The sequence below is a fragment of the Narcine bancroftii genome, chromosome 2 (genome assembly GCF_036971445.1).
Source record: "Narcine bancroftii isolate sNarBan1 chromosome 2, sNarBan1.hap1, whole genome shotgun sequence".
NCBI lineage: Eukaryota > Metazoa > Chordata > Chondrichthyes > Torpediniformes > Narcinidae > Narcine > Narcine bancroftii.
In genome coordinates, this window is record NC_091470.1 from 65,885,927 (window position 1) to 65,913,699 (window position 27,773).

Sequence of the window (27,773 nt, forward strand, 5' to 3'; positions counted from 1 at the left end):
TAAAAACTCTAGGAGATTGTTAACTTAGCCTGCGACATCATGGGCACTAATCTTCACATCAGTGAGAACATCAAGAGGCAATGTCATAAAGCAGCCTCTATCCTCAAGGACCCCCACCACTCAGGCCATGCCCTCTTTACTCTGCCACCATCAGTAAAAAGGTACAAGAGCCTGAGGACAAGTACTCATAGCACAAGGACACTTCTTCATCTCTGCCATCAGATTTCTAAATGGACAATGAACCAGGGACAATTTATTTTTCTTGCACTATTTTTATTTAAGGTGGTTTATATAAATGTTTGCACTATAATTCTGCTGCAATACAACAAATTTTGTGACATGCTTATGACAAATTCTAACAATGCTGTGCCCATGGCAGTTTAATGTACCAACATTGCAAACAATTGCCCTCTATTCAGATACCTTTAATGTTGAAACTAAATGCACTTTGATTTCAGGATAAAATATTTTTACAATTTTTGAAGTCTGGTGCCAAAAGCAGAGTTCTGTATTTTTCACTAGAGACACAAGATATTTTAATAATTTGAAATATCTGAAAAGATCAAGCCTAGCCAAACTGAACACTTTTCAGAAAAAAAGACAATTAATCCAATTAAGTAACATTTTATTTTGGTCATGATCTGACCAATATTACATATTTAACAACAGGAAAATGTGTTCATTCCTACAAGTATTTGGTAAAGTTCAAATTTACAAACATAAGAAAACATTAAACTTGATACTGCTTTCATCTTTAAAAATAAAAAAGCACAAGTCATTACAAATTACTATATATGAAAAACTAGTTACATATTGTCTTCATCTGATTCATCATCTTCCTCAAGCGATTCCTAAGGGAGAAAAGAAACCCAGTAAGTCATCTGGAAAAGCTATCATTTTGAAATTTGCAAGAAATTACATTTAAATTTTACTTTGGCATATTTTTCTGCTTCCTCTTTTATGTCTTTAGGTACAAGTTCATGTCTGCCTTTTGTACCTGCAAAATAAGTAAACACAATATTAGTCTTCATTACTTACCTCTATATATATGCACACACACACAGAGCTATACTGCTGTAGTTTATTCACCAATGATAAAATTTCTAGTAAAAAATGCTGGAGGAACTCAGGAGGTCTCGCAACATCCATGGGAGGTTTATACAAAACTATTATTTCAGGCCTGACCCCTTCTTCAAGCAGGCAGGTGCAGGAATTAAAAGGCAGGGGGAGGAGTACAGACAAGAGGACAGGAGAAATAAAGAAAGGTGAGAACTGATCAAGGGAAGGGTTGACTCAATATAGAGCTGGAGGAGAGTTAGAGGAAAGAATGACAGGAAGGTGTGAAAAATGGAAAGAAGTAGAACCTTTCGTTAATGCCATTTAGCTGGAGGGTACCCAGATAGAACACAAGGTGTTATTCCTCCAATTTGCAGGCAAACCACTGGCAGTGCACAAGACCATGGAAATGATGTGGGAAATTGAAGTGGATTGCCATTAGGAGATCCCTGCAATTGCAGCAGACTGCTGAGGCACTCAGTGAAGTCAGCTCTCAGCCTGCATCCAGTCCCTCCGCTGCAGAGAAGACTACACCGGATGTAACAGGTGACCCCTGTAGATCCACAAAGCTTTGTCTCACCCGGAAAGACTAAATAGGGCCCCGAACAGTGTTGAGAGAGGAGGTGCAGCACTTCCTACCAATTGCCACCTTTTCACCTACCTATAACCTTGGGAAGGGAGGAGTAGATGAGAGAGTCTCAGAGGGAGTGGTCAGAAGAGGGGAAGATGCATCAAGTGGTGGGACCATGCAGCAGCCAGCGAAAATGGCAGGGAATGATATGTTGGATACTTTGCTCTCTCCCTCTTTCCCAGTCTCCTTCAGCTCTGCATCCCTCCCTGATCAATTCTCACCTTTCTTCTCCTGTCCCCAATCCAAACCCAATTATCACCTTTTGTCTGTCAGTTTTGCTCCTCTTCCTGCCATTTCTTTCCTTCTCCCCAGACTTTCAATTCAGATATCTTCCTGCTTTTTACCCATCCCCTGAAGAGTAGCTCAGGCCGGAAACCTTGGTTGTATATCATTACCATCTATGGTTATTGTGAGGCGTGGTGAGTTCCTCCAGCATTTCTGTATTTTTACTACAATTACAGCATCTGCAGACTTGCATGTTTCACTTGTAAACTTCTAAACAGATTACATATACTTCAAGAAAATCAGCTCAACTTTCCATTAGCTTCACATTTAAATCTTCTGCGTTGTGAACTGATCGTGTCATTATGCACGTCCTATTAATTAGACCATTGTTGCGAACTGCTAGAGGTGCTGCAGGAAAAATTTCCATACTTTTTACACAGCCTGCGTTGAGGGAATTTTGGGAAAATTTCCCGTTATACAGCAGCTGTGTAAAAACCATAAAAGTTTAATTCTTACCTTGCGTACACAAGAGCTCCAATGGATTCAAAATGGCACATCAGAGTCCAACTTGAGCACAGCGGGTAAAAGAAAAATTCAACTTTTTTCAACTTGTGACATCACGTCACCGGCAAAAATTTTAACGGATAACTGATAATCTTGGTAAAGCGGCTTTCAGATAATCGGAAACTTACTGTATATATTCAGTTGCAGTTGATGAAAAAAAATTCCAGACAGATCTTTTGGTGCCAGAGTAATTTCTGGTTTAGGTCAGTGGTTCTCAATATTTTTTCTCCCCCCACCCCACTCACATACCATCTTAAGTAATCCCTTACAGAGCACCTATGGCATCCTGTGCTCTGCAATTCAGCATTCAACATAATTCCAGTAAAACACAAGACAAAATTATAGGATCAGGTAATCTGTCCCCGCAACTGAATCATCTACTTCAGTGGCAGAACCCAATCAGTGCAAATTAGCAATATCGCCTCTTCTATGCTGAACATCAACATGGGTTCCCAAAGGCTGCATGTTTGGTCCCATATTCTACTCATGACTGCATAGCCAAGTTTGCCTCCAAAGCAATCTGCAAATTCGCTGAGGACACCATGATTGTTGTCTGAATAAATGGAAATAACAACTCAGAATACAGAATAGAGATTGAGAATTTGCTTTGGCATGTTGTCAAATACTCTATCAACATCTACAGGTGTATACTGTGTAAAATATACTAACAAGTGGCATCACAGCCTGGTTTGGGAATTCAAATTATTAGGAACACAGAAGGCTTCAGAAGATGACAAACATAGCCAAGTTCTGACCTCTCATCCATTGCAGATGGCAGCCAACAGCATAAAAGGATCTCCATTACCCTGGTCACAGCCTACTCTCACTATTAACTTCAAACAGAAGATACAGAAGCCTGAATACCAGCACCTCTTGGTTCAATCATTTTTTTAAAAATTCCTAACAGCTATCAGACTCTTGAACCTCCCTTGTTACAGTAATCATGGGCTTCTCCAACACCATTACCAACTCACTTATTTTGTACTTGGATAATTGAATATTTGTCTTTTTAATACAATAAAGTGGGCGGACTGCGTCTCACACTCCCGACTCCATTCAACCGAGTAAGGCGTGCCAAAAAGAAAAAAAAATACAAAAGTGTACCATAGTACTTTTTTCAAAAAAACTTGTTTGTATTTTTTATATAAAAGTACCTATTCAGTCACAGCAAGTATGAATTTTGATGCAATGTACATGGTACAATGTACATGATGATAACTATTATTCTTAGAAAGTACACACTTTGGAGAGCCACCTTCACAGTTGCCTCTGATTTGGCTCCATGATGTGCCAGGATAGCTTAAAGTTTTTTCACTGTCCCACTACCCATGACACAAATTCAAATTAATGTTTTAAAAAGGTACATTCAAAACTTGTTATTCAAAGTTATACAAACAATGAAGGAAAATACATTACTTTCTCCAACCCAGCTTAGCTCCAACTCAAAGGATTTGTCCTTTACTTCATCATGGACAATGTAGATTCTGAAATAAAAATGTAAATTATTCCATTTGTTTAGTTTTCAAAATGAGCAACAGATTTGAAAATTAGTTTATTTTTAAAAATTATCCCTTGAAGATTGATTGTTTTGAGAATGAGAAATTTATAATGTTTGAACAAATTAAGGATAAATTTAATGTACCTAATAATACTTTATTTTGTTATCAGGTTAAACTTTTTTCTCAAAAAATAGGTCAGAGCTTGATATTACTTAGAGTGAATTGGAAGTACTGATTTGTAATAGAAATGTAAATAAATTTATTTCTGTAATGTATAATTTACTTCACAGGAAAGCCCCTAAAATTGGGGTGTATAAATTGAGATAAGATGGGAAGTAGATTTAAATACACAAATAAATTAGAAAGAATGGATGGAATTATGTAGTAATAGTATAACTAAAACTGTAAATGTAAGATATAGCTTTAGTATAATGTTATACATCAATTATATTTGACTCCACAAAAATTAAATAGATTAATCTCAGCTAATTCAGATTTATGTTTTAGGTGCAAGTGTGAGATTGGAATCTTTTTGCATTGTACTTATCAATGCCCTAAAGTTAGAAATTTTTGACTAGAGGTGGGTAACTTTTTGGAAAGAATTACAGGGGTCAAATTCTAACAGGATCTGATAATTAAGATTTTAAGACCCAAATTAAAATTAAATATGTTTCGGATTGAATTTGTGAAATTTCTTTAGTAGTTTCTAGGAAATGTATAGCAATATCATGGAAGTCAAATATACATTTAGATATGGAAAGATGGCATGCAAAACTTTGCAGTTGAATACCATGAGAGATTACCTATAGTCTGCAAAATAAATTTAATCTGTTCTGGAAAATATGGCATCCTTACTTACAAAATGTAGGTATGTGTGGTTTAAAGCTCTCTGATGGCCCCACTTCTTGGTAACCTCCGATCAGAATTTGTTATAACTGTTTATCCTCTTGATATTCCCTAATTCTTTATTTTTTCTTCCACAAGGGTTTTAGTGGGGGGGTGGGGAAGTTTCTTTCTTCTTTTTACAAATAGCACATGAAATACTCTTATATACAATTTTTGAATTTGTAATGTTATACATATTGTGGTCTAAAATTAATTTTAAAAAAAAATTTTAATTGGCCCTTGTCAACTTTTGTTCCAGACTTTAACCAGCACAATGAAATTGAGGAAAAGGCAATGGCAAACTTCACAAAAAAACATCAATGGTGTTGTACCACAAGAGTCTGCACTGGGACTGGATTTTTTTTTAAATTATGTGTCAATCATGTACCCAAAGGTTGCAATTGTAGAGGTGCATTGGGAAAATAATATTGCGCAAAAGTGTCAATTTTCATAAGTCAGTGGTTTTGAACAAATTAGCAAGTGCTCCATCTGGTGGACCAGCTAAGATTAAATTGCATAGATCAAATGATTTTGATCCAAAAATTGATTAAATTATTTGCATTTTCTATGAAAAGGAGAATTGTGGAATTGTCACTTCTTGCTCATATTAGGTTGGCAGTAATGCAGTTTTAAAACAAGAAATCTAATTTGCTCATTACCCTTACCACTTCTACATGGGTAAATAGATTATTTAATTTCCTATACTGATTGTCTCAACCTTTTCACTTGTAAAATAGAAACACAAAATAGAGATGTTGAAAATATGAAATCCTTGGATTACACAACATTTGCAGTTAAAATTTCAGCATTTTCCATTATCAATGACTGTAAATATAAAATAGTACACAGGAGGTATTACTACCAAGTCAAGCACTTAATACATTGTTCAAATATTCTGAAGAAAGTGCTAAGCTGCAGTGCCTATAGAGAATGTGTTCTTATGTCCCAGTCATTTGACTGATGATACTTCCACTGAGGTGCAATTGTAGTGGAACAAATGTTTGCTACCGCCTACAATTTTGAAAAATGTCAGTGGTGAGTTCTTGCTGCATATTTTGTTTTATCATTCATTTCTATTCAACGATGGCCCCAAAATGTATGTACAGGGTTCCAGTTGCCAGGATAAGTTTAGTTCCAACCATCCAGATAGAGGAAGAGCAAACATTAAAAAATGGTTTGCCAGAGATTAGTGCAGAGGCAAAGAAATTTTAGAATTGGATTAGGGAGTGTAGGGTTAAATGTCAAAGTTTATGAATGGCAAAGTACTGACAATGTGATAGAAGAATGTAATGTTAAGTGATTTTGGCAGAATGGGTATGTTGAAAAAGGACATAATCGAATGTGGTTAATAATGAAACAGCATAAATAGAGGTGGATAACAAAGAGCAAAATTATGTTGATCCTATACAAACTGGTAAGACTTGAATTGCATTCCATATTGGTCACTTAGGATCTGCAGGTCCTGGGAGGGGGGAGAGAGTTCAAATGACTCAATAGAAGGGCTCCAGGGATGAGGGACTTCACTTTCAAGGTTAAATTAGAGTAGCTACTGTAATGTTGGAGTAATGAAAGTTGAAATTGTGCAAGATCACTCCTGATTTATATGATGTAAATAGACTCGAAGGAAGCTATTACCATGACAAGATGGTTCTTCGGTAAATCATAAAAGGAGAATTGTGAAGATGCACTGAAAAGTAGCATCCATGAATTCACTACATGAAGATTTTAGATTGCAGAGATGTATACAAGTGACATTTTGCCTGAGTAGAATTAAAACTTGGTCTTTCAGGAGAAACAGCAGTGTTATTCAGCCTTCACACACCAAAGAGAGTAGAATATATTATGCAGGTTTTCCAAAAGAATCCCAAAATTTGATAAGAGTGAATGAGGCAACAATTGGCATCACTCTCAGAGGTGAGGTGGGGTAGAGTCAACCAGGTTCCATAGCAGCATAAAATTGAAAATGTTTTGCCAATATTGATCTTCAGTCAAATTAGTTGCTAAATGGCTTTTAGGAGAGCTACCTTAAGAGATCTGCCACTTAAGAAAATCTTTAGTCTTAGAAATTTTTTTTCACATTTCTGCCACCTTTTTAATTGTACAAATTTTCTATTTCAGCTTTTCCACTTTTCAAGTCAAGTTTCAGTCACTGTACAAATTATGGATTCTGTCAAAACGAAAAGTTTAAATGTAATAGCTTATGTACAAATGGTATATTGTAATATTTATTTAGCTTTGATCTCACACAATTTGTTAGAGGTGGGTAAAAAAACAAGAACTGCAGTTGCTGTAAGGAATATGAGCAAATAATAAGATGGAAGGACTTTGGTCAAGCATCATCCTTGCAGAGAAACAGTCAGTGGTTTTAAGTATGTGGCAAGCAATGCCTATCAAAGATTGGCCTGTACAGCCACTCCAGGACACACATATCAAACCCCACAAACTGAAAGGAACCATCATCATCCTACAGGATGGATAGTCGAAGGAGAGAAGAGGTTTTAAGTTGGGATCATTCATCAAGACTAAAGTGGAGATAGCAAGCACAAGATGGAGGGGCTAAAAAGTGATAAGCTACTGTGCAAAAAAAAGATTCAAGAGAAGCGAGGAGGACAGGTAAAGCACAGATACTCTGGAAGCTGAACAGGCTGAGGCTTACCCAAACATGGAAAATTCAATGAACATAATTTCAGTCAGTTGTTTCAACATCTGTGTTGTGATGACACAACCATGAGGGGTCTACCAAATTTATATTCTGCTACAATACATCTTGGCCTATACTTTTTAATTACACTGTATTGGCTCAATTTTCAGAAAAACCCCAGGTCTCTGCCTCAACTTTTGAATAACAGCTGTACAAGGAAATTGATACTTAATATCAAAACTCTCTACCCACAATTAGGTATACCTCTGTACTATTCCAGCCTTTCTACAAAAATGAAAAAAAGCTTTACATTGCACCAACTGTTCAAGTTAAATAAAAAATGTCTATGGACTTTTGCTCGTCAGAAAATACACTTACATTTTTGCAACTTCTTTAACCACTTCTCTGCAAGTCATATCTTTCATCTGTAATGAATTAAAATTTTGGAAACTTGTTTGCAGTGAACATATATTCATATTACACAATTTTTCAATACAATCAAACCCAGTTGAAATGTTATGAAGCAGAGTTGATCAAAGACAAAACATACAGTAGTGTATTTCATCTCTATTTATGGCTCATTAAATGTTTCTAATGTAATGAAGTTTTAAATTGGCATATCTGGAAATAAAGCCTATTATTTACATACTACAAACTGTTAAAGCAGTATCTTTAAAAAACAATTCAGATCAGGTTTTATTTTTTATATTTGTAATGTTTTAAGACTCTAGATACCACAAATTATTTTTGAAGAGCAAATAATGGACTGTTTGGTTTCTCATTTGCGACCACAGAGTAGATGAAGGATCAATTATAAACATGCCAGCTAGACAGCAAAACATAGTGCAACTTAATTACTTTAATGGAAGGCTTATCTGTAATTAACCCCCTTAAAACTATCTTAAAACTACCTGAAGTGAACAAGTTATACAACTTATGACATTCTTAAATCAAATGTGAAGGATTTGTTAGTTAAAACAATTGCAAAACTAATTACATATCCAATTGTTACTGCTGCTAAATACTGTTTTCCAATATTTCTGCAGTACTTCTCCCAATGTATTGAATTAAGCATATAAATTCTTGCACATTTTAAAACATCCAAGAATGTAGTATTAGAAATATGCAGCCAAGCATCGTGGCCTGGTTTCTCTGCCTGGGATCACTGCCCCATCATGGCCCATGCCCACTGAACCTGCTGAATCCAAGAAGCTCAACAAGGCATGCTTTGCATTGTGAACAGAAACCTGCCACCTCCCAACTTGCAAAGCTGAGTTTGGAGCTTTGACTACTGTAAAAGTTGTCAATTTTTTTTTTAAAACATAGCATAATAAAACTAGAAAATAATCACTTAAAACCTTACAACTTAAAATGTAACTACTATAATGTTCCCGCTACGGAGCAAAAAACCTATGTTTAGGTGCTTGCATTGCGACCAGCATTCCAAGTCCACATGCGCCGACTTTAATCGGTCAATCGTGAACACCTCTTTAACCTCCTCTCCCCCCCCCCCAACTCAAGCATAGACCCATTGTTTTTTACTACTCTAAACGGCCCTTCTTTTGGCCACTGCAGCGGTGGCAATTGTGCACCCCTTCTAACAAAGACATACCCACAGTCCTTTTAATTGTCTGGGAATGGAGGTCAGTGTTTGTCCGTGTCAGGAGGGGTGCCAGGTTACTCAGCCTTTCGTGGAGCTTGCTCAGGGCTTGCCTCCCTTCGGGCAGGGAGGAACTCACCGGGGACTGCCGGGGGGATATTTCATAGACCAGTTTGGCTGAAGAAGCTTACAAGTCTTCTTTGGGCACTGTGTGGATCCCAAGTTGGGCTCAGGGATGCTCATTCATCCAATTTGGGCCTTCCAACCTAGCCATAAGTGCAGATTTCAAGTGTCTATGGAAGCGCTCCATCAGGGCGTTTGATTGCGGGTGATAGGCTGTGGTGCGATGCAGCTGGGTCCCGAACATAAACGGGCTATGGCGGCCCACAGACTATGTGAACTGGTCCCCTGTATCCGATGTGATGTGGGCTGGTATGCCAAAACACACTACCCAAGTTGTGACTAGGGACCTGGTGCAGAATTCAGTGGTAGTGTCTGTAAGGTAAAACGGTCCACCATAGTGAGGAGGTACTGTGCTCCCCGTGATACTGGCAGTGGCCCTACAACATCGATATGGTCAAAACTGGGTTTGAACTGTTGCAGGGGGAGGGGGGGGCTTTAGTATGCCTCTGGACTTTGGCTGCCTGACATTGGGTTCACATCCTTGCCTAGTTGCGGACTTGTTTTGGACAGCTGGCTGATAGCAGCTTCATTCTCCATACTGGTTTTCCAGAGGATGCTTGCTCTGGTTGCTATCTTCCAGGGGTCACTGAAGTCTGCATCTACCAGCATCGGCTGAATGTCATCGGGCAGTTGCTCGAGGAATGCCTGTTCAAACATGAGACAGGGCTAGTGTCCCTCTGCTGATGCTAGCATTTCGTCCATTAGAGCTGACAGGGTCCTGACGCCCAGACATTAGGTGCATCAGCCTGGCTGCTCTTTCGTGTCTGGAAAGTCCAAAGGTTCTGAGCAGCAGCACTTTTAGTGCTGCATATTTGCCTTCCTCTCGTGGGGCATGGATGAAGTCATCTGCCCGGACAGCAGTTTCTTGGACCAAGGAGCTCACCACGTGGAAAAACTTTGTGGAATCCGATGTTGTTTGTCTGATCTGGAACTGTGCCTCCACTTGACTGAACTTAGTGTGGGGTCACAGCGTCCAGAAGGTAGGAAGTTTTACACAACAATATTCACTGCTGCTCTATCCATGATGTGGAGTCCAAAATACCTTTTGGACCATCAGGGTCACCAATGTAGCAGTCGCGCTATAGAGCGAATAACAGACCGGCAGTCGACAGATTAGTTCCAAAACTCACTGCTTTATTGTTTGCTCCCTGTTCCCGCCGCTAGAAACCAGAAGTTGCGTTGCTGATTGACTGGCAGCTATTCATAATTCGCGCGTGCGTGCCCTTTCCTTGACGGGAAGGGGAAGATGCCCGGCGCCATCTTGGTGTAGGCTGCTTCGACTGCGTGAGCATTACAATGGGAGCCGGTTCGCCTGAACCTCAACCGTGTTGGTCGCCACAAAACAATGCAAATTATAAAACTTGAAAGCAGTAGAATAATTTCAACTTAGCTCCAACTTTACAAACTCAATTTTTGATTTCAGTGGGGAGTGAAAGAAATTGGGATCTCAAGTGCTACACCAGGTCAACAGATTTTCAGACACATGCATGAAAGTTTGGGATTTATTTCAGTTTCAAAAGCTGAATGTCAACAGTTCAGTCAGAACCACCAACAATTAGCAAAGTAGCATTTTGATTTTTTTTTAAATCTACAGAGGCAAAAGTCAAGGATACAATATGAAAACAGGCCCTTTAGCCGAGCACATTAGTACAGGCCATAAACTACTTATTAACCTTAATCTTGTTGACTTTATTCTCCCCAAATTCTCAATGAATTATTCACCTACACAATTTAGTGATCAATTTACCTTGATCACTGAATCAGTTGTGCATGTTCATCTATCTGTTCAGTCAACCCACAATAAGATTGGGGCAAAAAAAACCATCCTTTTCTAGCATACCTGTAGCTTCTCAATTTCTGTTTTTGCTGCTTCTTTTGCTTTTCCAATTGCGCATCCCCAGTAACCCTGTAGAAACAATTAAAATAGTAGGTATGACATATTTCAGTTTTCATCCATGACAACATTGAAATGGAAATCACAAGTGCAAAGTGTTTATAATTTCTCATTGCAGCTTATCAGATTGATAAATGGCAGATACCCTTTCAAACTCTGAATCTTTGAAGACCCACATGGTCTTTGGTCATGCAAATAACAAGCTAAAAGAATATCATGGGATATATGCTACCAGTTCATATGCATAATGGAAAGTATCAGGCAGTATCCCTTAAATATAATGGAGGGCAGCAGCTCATAGATGTATGAAATCAACATTAAAAAAAAGTTAATTTGAACTTGAAAAAGGTGGAAATGTAGTGAATGTGTTCTTTGTCAATTTCCAATTTTTTATAGATCCTATGAAATGGCTCTCACAGATTTAAAGGGGTAATAGAAAAACAGTTTGCCAGATGTCATCAGATGTGAAAATACTGCAATCAGGAAATAAATTCAAGATAGTGAAGAGTCTACTGTGACGAGCCCAAAGGACTCAAAATCCTGCAGCAACAGAAATTCACTGAGACAATGGCTACTTAAACAAAACTGGTTTTATTTTCTTAATACATAATATCAATACTTAAACATTACTATTAACCTAACAACCCCTTTATAATTCTAAGTGCATGTGTATGTAATGTTTATGTATTCAAGAAAGTTTTTTCACTGTCCAATCATTCACTTTTCACTTCTCCAAGTTCACTAGTATCAGGCATCTTCCATACTGTGCACAGAATTGAACAGTTATTATATTCACCAGGTCCTGGAGCTTTAACTTATTACTGCTTAGGAAAGTCTTTGTTGGTTTCAAAGAGACAGATATTTGTTGTTCCCTGGACACAAACTGATCTCCTTCAATCAGCAACTGGTGTGTTACCAAATAAACTTTCCCCCTCTTTGGATCTTCCAAAAGAAAACCTCTTCTTCCAGGTTACCAAAGTTCTTTTTCCCCTATTCCAGGAGAAACACAATAACCACACAACCTCTGCAATTGACTACAGAGATTTAGAATAGGCTGAACTCCAGTCTTGTAATGGAGTCTTGCAGCAGGTCTGCCAACCTGCATCCTTCACTGCAAACTGTTGCAGAATACACTGATACACAATGGATGTTTTCTCTGTTTGTAACACCACTTGGTCCCTTAGACAACAAACTTCAATCAGACATTTAAAACTCTGGCACCAGTTTAAAAGCAAAATAATTCAGTTCTTGAGCCTGGACACTGTTCAAACATGCTGGTCCATTAACACCTACTTGTGAAACTCTCACAAGCACTTCCATTGTCTCTGCAAAGCCAACTAGACACAAAGTCTACCTTTTGCATATCTCTTGCATGGCAAATGAGATGTTTGTGAAATGTGACCTGATAACTAAACTTCACAATCTTAGCCTTTTCAGATACATTTTATCACAATGTTATTAATATATTCCGTAACAAAAGAGAGTTATGCTCTCAATTCCTTGAAGTCTATCAATATGAAATTTATACATTCTCCTCAAGACTGCAAGGGCTCACTTAAGTACTCCACTTTCCTCCCAAAGGAGTGTTGGATGGATAAGAGAAAGTATAATTTGAAGAACTAATGGGATTACTCTGGATCTTAACTCCCACAAACTACCTTGACTACACATCCTCAAACCCTGTCCCCTGAAAGGATTCCATCCTCTTCTCTCAATTTCTGTCTCCGCCCACTTCCTTCCATTATTGAGCTACCCTTTAGCCCTCTATCACTTCTGTTTTTCACTTCTAGCCTCCCATCTGTATCCACCTGTTAAATCTTACCTGTTAGCCTATGCTCCCCACTACTTCCCTCCTCCCCCCACCTTTTTATTCATGTATCTGCCTATTTGTTTCTTAATCTTGTAAAAAGACTCAGGCCCGAAACATTGGACACCCTTTAATTATTATGGATGATGTGTGACCTGCTGTGTTTTACCAGCATATGTGTAATGCACTAAGATGAAGGTAATTGGGTTGAGGAGATTGTAGAGAGGCTTCATATATTTTGAACAGGCAAAGTAAATGGTGAGGTTACAGATGGAATTTAAAGTGGGAGAAGTACAAGGTCATCCCACTTTGTTTCATTAAGTTTAAAGACATTTTTGGAATGGCAGCAAGGAATTGAAAGATGTTCATATTCAGATGGACTTGGATATCCTTCAAGATTAATTTCCAGGTGTAGAAAGCAATAAACTGGAGGTTGGCTTTTATTGCAAGAAAGTGTATGCGCAAGAGTAAAATCTTCTGTAGCTATATAGGACTGGGAAAAATCACAGCTGGTAGACTGTGCATTGGAATGGTCACTCTAGTCAAAGAAACTTGGTTATATTTGTGCAACAAATGGTATACAGGATCGATTCCAATATTTTCAGTCTACTCCATAAAGAAAGCAAACTGTGCTCATAATTAACATTAAAGCTCTGATGTTTTATGGTTAATATTTCATCTAGATAGATATCACAATGAAGGTCAATGTCTCAAATAAAGGTTAGCCAGTCACAACCGAGATAAGAAATTTCTTCCCCAGCTGTTCAAGTGTCCATGGAATTCTCTAAACAAAAATAATAGAACCACAGAACAATACAGCACAGAAACAGGCCAACTTAATTTGTGCTGAACTATTATTCTGCCTCGCCCCATTGACATGCATCTAGTCCATAGTCCTCCATGCCCCTCCCTTCCATGTACCTGTCCAATTTTTTTCTCAAATGACAAAGGTAGTGAATAAAGCAGTGGTAAGTAACTTGACCAAGAGCCAATGTACAGCATCACTGCTCCAGGTGCACATTTAGATCTCATGATGATGGCAGAAGTTTCCAAATTCAAATAGTTAAGTCTGAATTCAAATACTTCCTCAATTTCAAAGTTTCATGAACTTTTGGATTACTGCAACAGTCCATTAGGATCATTTATATCAAATCTGGTCCACATTTGACTACAAACCTACCAATGCTGTTGACTCTTAACTATCTCATTTCAAATTATACCCAAATAGTCAGATGATACAATAGATTACCCTTCAAATTGGAGGCTGCATGAGCTTCTGCCAACAAAACTTCCATAGTGAAATGGAGATGTCTATACCTATTTATGGCATAACATTAGTGAAATAGGATTTGCAAAAGGACAGCACAAGGTATTTTCAATGCAAAACTACAAGTTGCACATTTTAAGATCATAGTGGTAAAATATAGGAAATTTTCAATAATACACATCCTTTATTGTGTATTTAAAGGTAACATAATACATCAGCTTTGCTATTAGTTACATAAAAGATAATTTTTAATATAATTGAAGGTACATACATGGGACACTCCTGAAGGGTCAATCATGTACATCTGGGCACCATCATCCTTATCATAGGATCCCATTATGAAGCTATAAAAGAAAAAATATTTTGGTCATTGATTTCCAACTAAATTTAAATGCTCTAATTAGAGATGAAGAATTTTATGTATACCTGTAATTAAGAAAGCAATTTACACATTCTCACATTTATCAAATATGCATAGCAGTTGTCCGGCATTCCCTACCCTACCACAAAGTGATATCAGAGATCAACTATACAATCACAAAAATAAAATTGCATTTTAAAATCATTGAATGGAATTAAAATTACCTGCTTCCAAATGGCCTCACAGCACTATATAATGTGTAAGCATGGACGTACATTGCTACTCTGTCTGCCAGATGCTAGAAAAAGAAATTTTTTTTTAAAAATTTAAAAATGAAATTATCAAGTTTAAAATCTAACATTCTAGATCAGTCCAAATACCAAATTTATATGCATTGTAAACAATAACAATGGATGGAGCTCAAAGTATTTTCAAATACAGTGCAGAAACAGCCTAGCTTTAAATTAAAGGGATAAACTTAAGGTACCATGCTGTATGTGTAAATTACCATGCTGTATGTGTAAATTAAAAAGGTTGTCGATCCCTGATAATGTGTGGACTCTGATCAGTAAAAAAATAAAAGTATACAAATAAATGTAAAAAAATAAATGTAAGTATACAAATGTAGTTATCGTAATTTCTGCAAAACTAAAAAAAGCCTTTACATTACAAATCAATTAGTTTTTCTTAGGATTTGAACTTTACAGTAAAAGTGGATATACAAGGGAAACAATAATGGCCAAAAGGGGAGAAAGTGAGCTTCAAAGCTTTCAGTCTCGTTAAAAAAATGAAGATGTTTGTTCAGTTGTAGAATGAATCCATTTAATGTGAAATAATCACGGCACAAATGTAGCCATTTACCCCATAAATTCTGTGTTAATTTTGTAGAATCATTCAGTCAGTCTTAATGCATTCCCTTTCAAATCTGGCTTCCCCTTGCCTCTGATTGGAAAACTATCAGACTGTTTTTCCACTGTATCTAAATCACTCAAGTTTTTGTACACATCCATTAAATCACTTTTCAATGAGTAGCTAAGTGGCAAAACTTTGAAAAAGTTCCAGCCTCTGTTACCACTGTTGATAATTAGTAAACCGCAATTATTTCAACCCTTCATAATTGGTTAAATGTTTTGAACTCTGGAGGCACAAGGGTGAAAGGCTCTTTTTAAAATCAAGTATCAAGCTTAGAAATAAATATATTGAGAAAAGATAGGGAGATTTTATTTAAGTTAGTGTAAAGTTTTATGAAGTGAAAAAAGTTAGTGACAGTTAGAGGGTAAAAGAGGTGATAGGTGAGTAACAGCTAGATAAAAGAGGGAGGGATTTTAAAAGATTGAGTGTAGGAGGTTGGTTCAGTTAGGAAGTTTAGCTACAGAGTGGAGTTGTGAGAGAGTTGAGTTAGAGTATAAGAGTTAGAGTTGGAAGAACTTAAGAGTTAAAAAAGGAAAGAAAGGGTTACAGTGAACTGTTAATGTTTGGGGAGCTATTGAAGTAGAGTTGATTGAGAGTTAGAAAAACAGTTAAAGTAAAGAGGGGAAAGTGGAATAGTTAGTAAGAGAGTAGATTAAGGGAAAAAGAGATGGAAGGTAAGACAAGGAAATGCTCCTCTTGTTCGACGTGGGACATTGGGGAAACTGGCAGCAACCTCAGGGACTTCATATGCAAGAGGTGCATCCAGCTTCAGCTCCTAAATGAACATGTTGCAGAATTGGAGCTGGATCAGCTTAGGAACATTCAGGAGGCCGAAGAGGTAATAGGGAGAATGTTATACTTAAGAGTCAGGAGGGTAACTGGATTACAGTTTAGAGGAAAGGTAATTGGCAGAGCAGGATTCTCCGGTGGGAATCCCCCTGAAGAACAAGTATGCCGCTTTGGCTATTGTTGAGGTGGGGGGGGGGTCGTCGACATACTAGGAACGAGTTGAGATGATCAGGTATAAGAGGAGGCGCAAGATTGTGATAGGGAATTTTATAGTTAGGGGTACAGATAGAAGGTGCAGTGAAGGAGATCAAGTATCTCATATGGTACATTGCCTCCCTGGTGCAAGGATAATGTTAATTCCTGTATAATTCATGGTATACTGATGGGGAGGGAGAATGGCTAGATGTTGTGGTCCATGCGGGGACCAATGGGGAGGAAGGGTGTGGAGGTTATGCAGGGTGAGTTTAGCGAGTTAGGTTGAAGGACAGGACCTCCAGAATAGCAATCTCAGGATTGCTACCAATACCACGTGCTACTAAGGCAAGAAGTAGAAAGATAGTACAGCTTAACATATGGCTGAAAATATGATGCAGGAGGGCGGGCTTTAGATTTGTAGATAATTGGGCAACATTTCAGGGAAGGTGGCAACTGTTCAAATGGGACAGTTTACATCTTAACTAGGTCAAATATTCTTGCAGGTAGGTTTGCTACTGCTGCTCCAGTGGGTTTAAACTAGATGTGAAGGGGGAGGGGAACCAAAGAGAAAGAATAGAGAAGGATTAAATTGAAGACAGAGAAGTTGTATGCACTATTATTAATCAACAGAGAGCAAGAGAAAGAGATTTTCTTAAATGTATTTATTTCAATCTTAGGAGCATGGTGAGAAAAGTAGATGAGCTTAGGGTATGGATAGATACTTGGAATTATGATGTGGTCGCCATTAGTGAAACATGGCTGCAAGAGGGGTGTGATTGGCAACTAGACAAACCACGGATTTTGTTGCTTCAGGTGTGATAGAATAGGAGGAACAAGAGGGGGAGGTGTTTCTTGTTAGAGAGAGTATTACAACAGTGCTTTGGAAGGATAGAGGGCTTGTCTAGAGAAGTACTATGGGTGGAATTGAGGAGTGGGAAAGAAATGGTAACTCTTATGGAGGTATATTATAATGTGGAGAGGGAACTGGAGGAACAAATTTGTAAGGAAATAGCAGATATTTGTCACAAGCACTGGGTTGTGATTGTAGGAAATTTTAACTTTCCACACATAGACTGGGACACCCATACTGTAAATGGGCTGGATGGTTTGGAGTTTGTTAAATGTGTGCAGGATAGTTTCCTATATCAATATAGAGGTACCAAATAGAGAAGGGGCAGTGTTGGATCTGCTATTAGGAAATTAGATAGGTCAGATGACAGATGAATGTTGGAAAACACTTTGGGTCCAGTGATCGCAATACTACTGGTTTCAAAATAATTATGGAGAAAGATAGGTCTGGACCCAAGTTGAGATTTTTGATTGGAGAAAGGCTCATCTCGAGGAGATGAGAATAGATCTGGAAGATATAGACTGGGATAAATTGTTTTATGGAAGAATATAGAAGGAAAATGGAGGGCATCCTGTTAGGATGAAAGGAAAGTTTTAGGGAGCCTTGGTTTTCAAGAAATATAGTTCAGAAAAAGAGGTGTACAAAAAATTTAGACAGCATGAAGTAAATTAAGTGTTAGAGGAATGTAAAGAATATAAAAAGAATCTTAAGGAAATTAGAAAGCCTAGGAGATGAGAGGATGCTTTGTCAAGTAAAATGAAAATAAATCCAAAGGGTTTCTACAGATATATTAGGAGCAAAAGGAAAGTGAAGGATAAAATTGGTCCCCTAGAGGATAAGAGTGGACGGCTATGCATGGAGCCAAAAGAGATGGTGGAGATTTCGAACAGTTTTTTTTTTCTTCAGTATTTACTAAGGAGAAGGAATATGATCTATGTAAAGTGCGGGAAATAAGTTTGGAAGTTATAGAAACAATGATAATTAAAGAAGAGGAAGTTCTGGTGCTTTTAAGGAAAATAAAGGTGGATAAGTCTCCAGGTCTTGACAAGATATTCCCTAGGACCTTGAGGGAGGTTAGTGTAAAAATAGTAGGGGCTTTGATGGAGATATTTAAAATGTCATTAGCAATAGGAATGGCACTGGAGGTTTGGAGGGTAGCTCATGTAGTTCCATTGTTTAAAAAAAGGTACCAGGAGTAAACCTAGTATAGGCTTGTAAGTTTGATATGAGTGGTGGGTAAGTTAACAAAAAGTATTCTTAAGAGATGATATATACAAATATTTAGATAGGTTTGATTAGGTACCGCCAACATATATTTGAGAGAGGAAGATAATGTTTGACAAACCTTATCGAATTTTTTGAGGTTACAAGGAAAGAAGATGAGACAGTGGATATTGTACATATGTGGATTTTAGTCAGGCCTTTGATAATGTTCCTCATGGAAGGTTAGTTAGGAAAGTTCATTCATTAGGTATTAACATTCAAGTAGTAAAATGAATTCAACAATGATTGAATGGGAGATGCCCAAGAGTAGTGGTAGATAACGGTTTGACAGATTGGAAGCCGGTGACTAGTGGTGTGTGACTCAGCGTTCAGTAAAGGATCCAATACGGTTTGTTATATACATTAATGATCTGGATGAAGAGAAGTGGAGCTGTGGATAGTGAAGAAGGGTATCAAAGCTTGCAGAGGGATTTAGGCCGGTTAGAAGAATGGGCTGAAAAATGGCAGATGGAGTTTTATGCAGAAAAGTGTAAGGTGTTGCATTTTGGTAGGGCTCATCAAAATAAGACATACATGGTGAATGGTAGGGCATTGAAGAGTGCATTAGAACAAAGGGATCTAGGAATAATAGTATATAGTTCTCTGAAGGTAAAGTCAAATATGGATAGGTGGTGAGGAAAGCTTTATATGTTAGCCTTTATAAATAAGAGCATTGAGTATAGGAGCTGGGATTTTATGTTATGTTAAAATTGTACACGGCATTGGTGAGGCCAAATTTGAAGTATTGTGTAGAGTTTTCATCATCTAAGTATAGGAAAGGTATCAACAAATTGGAGAGAATGTTGCCAAGGTTACAAGGTCTAAGTTACAAGGAAAGGTTAAATGTTAGGTTTTATCCTCTGGAGCATAGAAGGATGAGAGGGGGAATTTGATTGGGGTATTTAAAATTATTAGGGGTATAGATAGAGTTGACATGGAGAGGCTTTTTCTTTTAAGGGGAGATACAAACGAGAGGAGAGTTAGGGGGCAAAACATGAAGGGGACTTCTTTACTCAGAGTGGTGGGTGTATGGAATGAGCTTCCAGACGAAGTGGTGGAGGCAGGCTCGATATTAGCATTTAAGGAGAAGTTGGATATATATGACAGGAAAGGAATGGAGGGTTACAGGTTGAGTGTAGGGTCAGTGGGGTAAGGTGGGAGAAAGTATTCAGCATGGACTAGAAGGGTCAAGATGTCCTAGTTTTATGCCGTAATTGTTATATATGATGTATGGTAAGGACAGGATAACACTGTATTACAACACTGTGGAAAGCTAACAGTCTGCTACCTCTGTGAAAAATAGCTCAATGGCCATGGGCATATACCAATGCAGCAAGTGAAACATGTGTAATTCAGAAGAGAAGGTTGAGATAAATAACATTTACTACAATTTAATCCATGTTAGGGAGAAAACTTCAATAGTTATTGTATTTGAGTTTTACATTATGCACATTTCACCAAAAGATCAAGTCATGCTAAATAACACTATCCAGTAGATCTCATACCCTCAGTGGAATATCATATCCATAATTAGACCTAAAATTGGAAGCTTCTTCTCTTGCAATATCAGTAAGAGATCGTGCATCTGCCAGAAGACCAGCTACTGCCTGTTGGATGAAGCAATCATTTATTGAGTGAACAATTCTTATGAAAAGATGATAAGCAGTTTTAAAAATGAACAAAAAGTACAATCTTAATAATCATAGTACAGTAAAATCCCCGATATCCAGACTTAAAGCAACCAGCAAAAAAAAACACCAAGGAAATAAATAAATAGAATTAAAATAATTAAAATTTAAATACAAGTTTAAAATTGTAAAAGTAAATGCTCTCTGAAGGAATACACAAACCCTTGGTGAAGATGGGAGCAAATATTCAGCCAGCATGCATTGCCCACAGCAACTGTTTGAATAAAATGGCAGCCAATGCTGCTGGGGCAACTCTCCCAAAGTGTCTCTCACAAGAGTCTTTATTAAGACTATTAGTAAGTCTATTAGTATGGTTTTATTTGTAAACTTGGGGAAGACAGAGTTAATATGATGGTGGCAGTTACTGTATTGTTTGCGCAATACTCTTACAGCGCCAGCGACTAGGGTTCAAATTTAAATTTTGTAAATTACAGGAATTAACTGATTAAAGTGTACTTTACATAATTAAAGACTACAATATCATTTTTTTCAAATTACTTTACATTTTGCACTGTCTTTTAAATTGTTTATTCTTAATGCAGGTGTATTAGTTAGGCAATGCAAGAGTGTGTCTCAGGCAACCAGAAAATTTGCATATCTAGCATCCGCAAACCCTGTAGATGCTGGATACAGTGGATTTCACTATATATTTTTCCAGTTTTATGTACTGATCTGTTACAAATCTTTCAACCTATAAGTTACAACTGGGTTTTCATTTTACTTACCGTGGCCCTGTCTAATGACAACCACCCCTTGATTCTGCACTTTTGCCACACTGTCATACTATTTGTTCAATATGTAGAATAGGATGAATAGGTTTCATCCAGGAGAAAAAATGAAAAAGAGAAAATATGCTTTCAATCACTTACTACCAACTATGTACTTCTCTTTTTTTTTGTAACTTTTTATTTATTGCACTATGAACCATGTCAACAACAATTTGTACAAATGTTCAATATACACTGGCATTTTTCCCTTCTTTCCCCTCTACCCTCCTCCCTCTAAAAACCAATAAATATTAAACATAAAAAATACAAGAAAACAACATCCACACAGAAAAAACAAACCATGTATTTCTCCAAGACAACTGTTTGAAACTAAGCCAATCTGTTATCCATCTTTATGTAACATTTAACCTTGTGGCAAGGGTTAAAATGACTTAAAATGTCTTGAAAACATTTTGTCAGTTTCTAGCAGCTTGCAGAAGTTTGTTGACATTCCTTTGAGTGTGTCTATAGTTACAGCCTGCAAGACCAGGGTCTTTTTTCTGTGTGTTTAAAATAAGCAAAGTTGTTTAGTTTTGAATTTGCTTTGTGCTATTAGAATCAAGATCATAGAGCTGGTCTAGATCATTTCTTTGACCGTACACTTTGGAATGTATTGTGAGAGATGGGAAAATTGATCTAAAATTATGAACATGGAAGAAACTGAAGTTCATCAGTAAAATGGCTGTAACCAGTTCAAACAGGATAAGCTTGGGGCTTAGGATGCAGGAAAGCAGAGTCAGCACGATTAATCTTCTAGTCTTTGTGACAAGACCATAGGACTAAGATAAGGAATGGTAAGGTACAATAGAATGTAGGAAGTTGAGGTAGTCTGGATCAGATAAGGGTCTCCTAGCCCTGGACAGAAGTACCAAGTCATACATTTCTAATTAGCTAACCATACACAGATTTATACATATGAAATTAGCCAACCCTAGATAGAATGAGTCAACTCTGCATATCAAGAGACTGTAGCCCCGAGAATCAGGAAGGTGTGAATAAGGACAATGACATGAAGGGACACCGACAGGATACCCCCCCCTGGTTCTCCAAGTATACTGAAATTGCACGTAGGCAGGCAGGATTGCCTAATGCCAAACCTCTCCAGCAGGAGGCAGAAGAATGTAAGGGGGAGGGTATTCCTACACTGAAATCAACTGTATAAAAGTTGGGTGAGCCCCAGTGTGTGTGTGTATTCCCAGGGTAAGGGGAAGCACCCAACTTTGCATTGTTGTAGTAATAAATGTTCTTTGTTCTCAATTTTTGTCTCGAGCAATTTCTTTAAAGGTACTTTAATTCCTAACAAATGGGGGCTCGTCCGGGATCACACTCCCTCCACTGACAGAGTACCCCGACGACGAGAGTAGGTGCACCCCGGCTGATTCAGCTGGACTCACGGGCGACGGGTGGCTGGTCAGTGGAAGAAGCGAGTGATATCCGAGAAGAGGCATTGAGAACAAACGGCGGAAGGACGCGCGCTAGAGCAGTACTGCCAGAACTCGGTAAGAGTATTTTACTTGTTCCTAAGTATGGGAATGGCGGGCAGTAGAGATGAGAGTCCTGACACAGGACGTGACCACCAGATAGCTACGTACAGCCCGCTTGGGATGATGTTATCTGAGTGGGGCACAGGAAAGACCCGCGGTAAAGACAAACTGACGATGGTCAGGTATTGTTGTAATGAATGGGTGAGATACGCGGTTAAAGGGAGCTCCGTGTACTGGCCAAAATTCGGATCCGAGGATGAATGGATGTGTGAAGCTTTGAACTTATGGCTCTATCAAAACCAGAAAGACAATGTTGAGAGCAGGGAATATGCAGCCTGCTGGCTCAAGGGATCCATTGAACAGCTGGTTTTGAATGAGAAAGAATTCAGGAATAAGAGAGAGGAGGAACCTCTTGTCCCTGAACCACAGGGTTGGGATGTGTTACATTCCCTCCCTCCACCTTATGTTCCTCCTATGCCGGCTCCTATCTTTCCTTCCCCTCCTATTGCCTACCCTTCTGCACCTCCCCCTCCTCCTCCCATACCACTAGAGAAGAGAGAGGAGAACCGGAGTGGTATGGTGACTCGCTCACAAAGCGCTCGATTACCACCCCCGTTAACAGTAGAGGTAGAGCATTGTTACTCCGAACAGCGTGAGACCCCTCAGGAAGAAGTGGCAGAACCTTGCGATGTATTCCTCAGGGAACAGGAAAACAAATCAAAGAAACCAGAAATTAGCTGGATGCGACCCCTACGGGAGGTTCCCGTAGGAGAAGGTCTTGGGTTCGTAAATGTGCCCCTGACCAGCACTGAAGTACGAAATTTTAAGAAAGAACTGACCTCCCTGATAGAAGATCCCCAGGGATGTGCCGAACAGTTAGACCAATTTTTGGGACCAAATATATATACAATATGGGGGTCTCGACATAGAATCCCCAGCAGGGGAACAATTGGTACTAACAGGTTTTGTTACCAACTCAGCCCCAGACATTAAGAGAAAATTACAAAAGACAGAAAATTGGCATGAGCAGGGAATAACCCAGCTTCTACAGATCACACAAAAAGCATTTGTCCAGACATCTGAGGATAAGCAGAAAGCAAAGGCTAACATTCTGATGCAAGCAGTTAAAGGAATAGTAGATGAGTAACATGAAAAAAAAAGGCAGGGACTGTGTGCCAGCTCCTGAATGTTGGGAGAAGTGCAGGGAGTGGGAGAGTAGAGACCAGAGATAATTTCATAAATCACGACTTCCCACTTCAGTCACTGACCAATATTGATTAAAATTCATGCTAAAAATTAAATGTCATAAATGATCGTTTTTCAATACTGTAGAATTAGCGAATTTAACTACCAGTTAATTCCAATTTATGAAATAAATTGTATTTAAATGTGATTTTGCACAGGGAGTACCTGAGAGTTGAGTGATGTTATAACATTTGCAGGGAGAAATGTTTGCGCAAATAGGGTGAGTTCTATACATCTTAACTTTAAGTGTATGTGAGATAAAGAAAGGATCTGATGTGTAAAGTGGCTGGATCAGCCAGTTGAAGGGGGAGTGTGCATGTCCCTTTAAGTGCACTGTGGCACTTGAAATTGAGGCTTCAGGCTCTTGTCTTGCAGTTAGAGGTATGGAGCCCTATCAACACATTTAATACATTTCTTCTACACATTCAGCAGTCAAGGTCCGTGAGTTTAAAAATCACCCACCTCTGGAGAATAAAGATACCTCTGGGGATTCCTATGGGGATTCCTATGTTTAATCATTAATTTCTCTGGTGCATTTTCCTCTGGAGTGAAATTAATGCCTCAGCACAATTTCTCTGTATTGCCGCTGTTATTTAATTCATGATAACTTTCCCCATTCATCAGGTTTATATTTAAATCCGGTAGTGCAGAAGTTACATTGTAAATAATCACGGAGGTAAACCCTGCGCAACTGGATTCAACTTAATGGAGAAATAAACCTGCGAACTGGTCTATGGTGCTGTGTGAGTATTGCAATAGGTGGAATATGATTTAAATTGGTGGCATAGTTCAGAACAATTGGGTGCATAAGAATAATAATATCATTGAGAACTCACAGATCTTGTACCAGATGCTATTCAGTACATCTTGACTTAAGGACTGGAGAAATTGGCATGTTAGAATGAGATTGGCATGGTACCAATATTTCTTGATTCAATAATGACTCCACAAGCTCCAGGATTCATGCAGCAGAACTTTTAAGTGGAATATAATAGAAACTAGCCAGTACTTAAATTATTGTGTGTGCAATCTTCATAAGAACATCTTTTAACTTTTTTTTTGGTGCCTGTTTTACAGACTGTTTTAAATAAGGCCAGCTCCTGTGAGCTGTGGCACAAGGCATTTTACTTAAGGCAGAACTAAAGGTTGAATATGTTTCAAGTTCTCTTGCAGGGGCTCTTGTGCTGCAATGTCTGTTATGTACTCACTCTAACAAATTGGAGGGTTGTGCCCCATACAGACAAGCAGCTCCAACTGCATTTTAATAAGGTCTAACATATTCAAAACCCATGCAAATATGGTTTGTGTTTCATTTTACAATTTTTACACTAACACAAAGGAAAGTCAGATTGTTACAAAGTGCCGTAATTTAACATTTTTTTTCGTTTCTTTAATGGTTTATTCAGTTATTGTTGTATTTTACTTGTCTTTTGATTATTCAGTTCTTATTGTATTTTATTGCAGTTTTCAATGAGCTTTACATTTATTGTGCTTTATTCAGTTCTTATTGTATTTTAATGCTGTTTTTAATGAGCTTTACATGTATTGTTCATTGTTGTTTACTAATTTCTTTGGAATATTGTTCGTTAATGTTTTAAGCCCCCTGGAATAGGGGCAGCAGAGGTTACAATTCAGCTCCTTTAGAATGTAGACAGGGCATAGATTTAATGTATAGTCATAATGGGATATAAGGGATCCCAATACGGACCAGGGGAATTAAACAGCTTTAGTGGAGTACATCTAATTTGTATCATAGCCTACACAGGTATTAAAGACAGGAGTTTTGAAGCGATAGCACAAAGGACATGGTGGGACAAAGACAGACAGAATGGTAGTCAGGATTGTACATGTAACAGAGAGAGAGAGAGTTAATACATATGCTAATGTACACAGACAGGCTGCAACTCACAAGTTCAATGATACATATGCTAATGTTAGCAGACAAGCTGCAACACACAGTTAAATCACAAGAAACAATCCCCCCCCTGCTTGGTCACTTTTCATCACCCCATGAAAGGGAGCTCCAGTTTCCAACAACGTGAGCTGCTTGACACTTTAATATCAGGCTCCAAACAGCCTTCGGAGATCGGTGGCCCTAGGGTTCGGGGCTGAAGAGGACATCAGATACGAGCCACAATCAAACGGAACCGCCTGACTACTGCTACTCGTTCGCTGCTGAAGGCAGCGCTTCTCACAGACTGCTACTCGTTCGCTGCTGAAGGCAGCGCTTCTCATAGACTGCTACTTGTTCGCTGCTGAAGGCAGCGCCTCTCACAGACTTCGTCGGGACAACACTTACAAAGGTCGTGTGCTTCAAAGACACTGCTTCAATATTTCAACGTATGGGATGGACTAGACTCTTTACTGAGAACTGGAGCCTGATACTCCAAACCCTAATAAGCAGCTGGACTCACTCCCCTGACCTTCATGGTGCTCCCCTACCTAAAGACTTTACACAGGTGTTACAATTCGGTTATTGACCAGCTGGGTAAAACTACACCTTACACTTGAAAGATCAGTATTACTGATCTAAAAGAAAAGTGAGGAAGGGGGGGGGGGATCAGTCACACTGACACTAGTAGCCAAAGATCAGTAACACTGATCATGGTGAAAGATCAGTATTACTGATCTAAAAGAAAAGTGAGGATTGTGAGAGATGGGAAAATTGATCTAAAATTATGAACATGGAAGAAACTGAAGTTCATCAGTAAAATGGCTGTAACCAGTTCAAACAGGATAAGCTTGGGGCTTAGGATGCAGGAAAGCAGAGTCAGCACGATTAATCTTCTAGTCTTTGTGACAAGACCATAGGACTAAGATAAGGAATGGTAAGGTACAATAGAATGTAGGAAGTTGAGGTAGTCTGGATCAGATAAGGGTCTCCTAGCCCTGGACAGAAGTACCAAGTCATACATTTCTAATTAGCTAACCATACACAGATTTATACATATGAAATTAGCCAACCCTAGATAGAATGAGTCAACTCTGCATATCAAGAGACTGTAGCCCCGAGAATCAGGAAGGTGTGAATAAGGACAATGACATGAAGGGACACCGACAGGATACCCCCCCCTGGTTCTCCAAGTATACTGAAATTGCACGTAGGCAGGCAGGATTGCCTAATGCCAAACCTCTCCAGCAGGAGGCAGAAGAATGTAAGGGGGAGGGTATTCCTACACTGAAATCAACTGTATAAAAGTTGGGTGAGCCCCAGTGTGTGTGTGTATTCCCAGGGTAAGGGGAAGCACCCAACTTTGCATTGTTGTAGTAATAAATGTTCTTTGTTCTCAATTTTTGTCTCGAGCAATTTCTTTAAAGGTACTTTAATTCCTAACAGTATTAATATCTTATTGTCCATTTATTAATTGTTTTAAATATAGTTTATTGTTCAGAATGCAAATAAATAGTGGAAAAACTCAATGCTATTGAACTGACTTTTTCATTAATGAGCCAAAACAACCAGCTAAATGTTCTCAAATGATTTATAAAGAAAAATGGTCACAATATTTGTGTGATGTTTCAAACCTACAACTCTTGGGCAATTTGTTTCCATCTTCAACTCCTCTCTACTCTAGCTGAAATGGAAATGTTAACAAGTGCCTCAATCAGAATAAGAACTTCTGGTCAACTGGCTTCATTGAACTGTTAACTCAAGGTCATTAAAGTCTCCATTATTTGTTTACCAATTAGTACAGGATCTGCCATTTGTTTAGTTCCCCATTTTAATAGTTTGATCCTTATTTTCAAATTCTTCCATGGTTTTGTTCATCATCCAGCAGTCTGAGATACACATTCATCTCAAATTTTAGAATTAGAATTCATTACAATTCACCATTTTAAAATGGTAGCATCATTAGTAATCATGCTTTTACCCATCACTTTAATTGTTCAAACTTCTATATACCTTTCTTCCTTCAATGCGCCTTTAAAAAAAAATCAACTTTGTAATCATTTATCTCTTTGACTC

General features: G+C 38.3%; 2 protein-coding genes across 11 annotated transcripts in view; one reads left to right on the top strand and one right to left on the bottom strand.

The window, feature by feature from the left end:
• The window catches only part of LOC138753654 (uncharacterized), a 62,120-nt gene extending 34,939 nt beyond the window's left edge, over positions 1-27,181 (top strand). For 6 of the 9 annotated variants that reach the window (XM_069916896.1, XM_069916898.1, XM_069916897.1 and 3 more), the window contains one exon: positions 11,575-27,181. In XM_069916896.1, the coding sequence (XP_069772997.1) occupies positions 22,604-23,554 (951 nt within the window). In that variant the 5' untranslated portion in view covers positions 11,575-22,603 and the 3' untranslated portion in view covers positions 23,555-27,181. Of the gene's footprint in view, positions 1-5,119; positions 5,441-6,978; positions 8,166-11,574 lie in introns of those variants that run through there. The other 3 variants (XR_011351332.1, XR_011351334.1, XR_011351333.1) reach the window with 2 other exon arrangements.
• psma3 (proteasome 20S subunit alpha 3) overlaps positions 609-27,773 on the bottom strand; it is a 35,737-nt gene continuing 8,572 nt past the window's right edge. For both annotated transcript variants that reach the window (XM_069916902.1, XM_069916903.1), the window contains 8 exons: positions 20,128-20,229; positions 14,838-14,911; positions 14,524-14,596; positions 11,125-11,190; positions 7,880-7,926; positions 3,893-3,960; positions 933-997; positions 609-851 (listed from right to left, as the gene is read on the bottom strand). In XM_069916902.1, the coding sequence (XP_069773003.1) occupies positions 807-851; positions 933-997; positions 3,893-3,960; positions 7,880-7,926; positions 11,125-11,190; positions 14,524-14,596; positions 14,838-14,911; positions 20,128-20,229 (540 nt within the window). In that variant the 3' untranslated portion in view covers positions 609-806. The remainder of the gene's footprint in view (positions 852-932; positions 998-3,892; positions 3,961-7,879; positions 7,927-11,124; positions 11,191-14,523; positions 14,597-14,837; positions 14,912-20,127; positions 20,230-27,773) is intronic.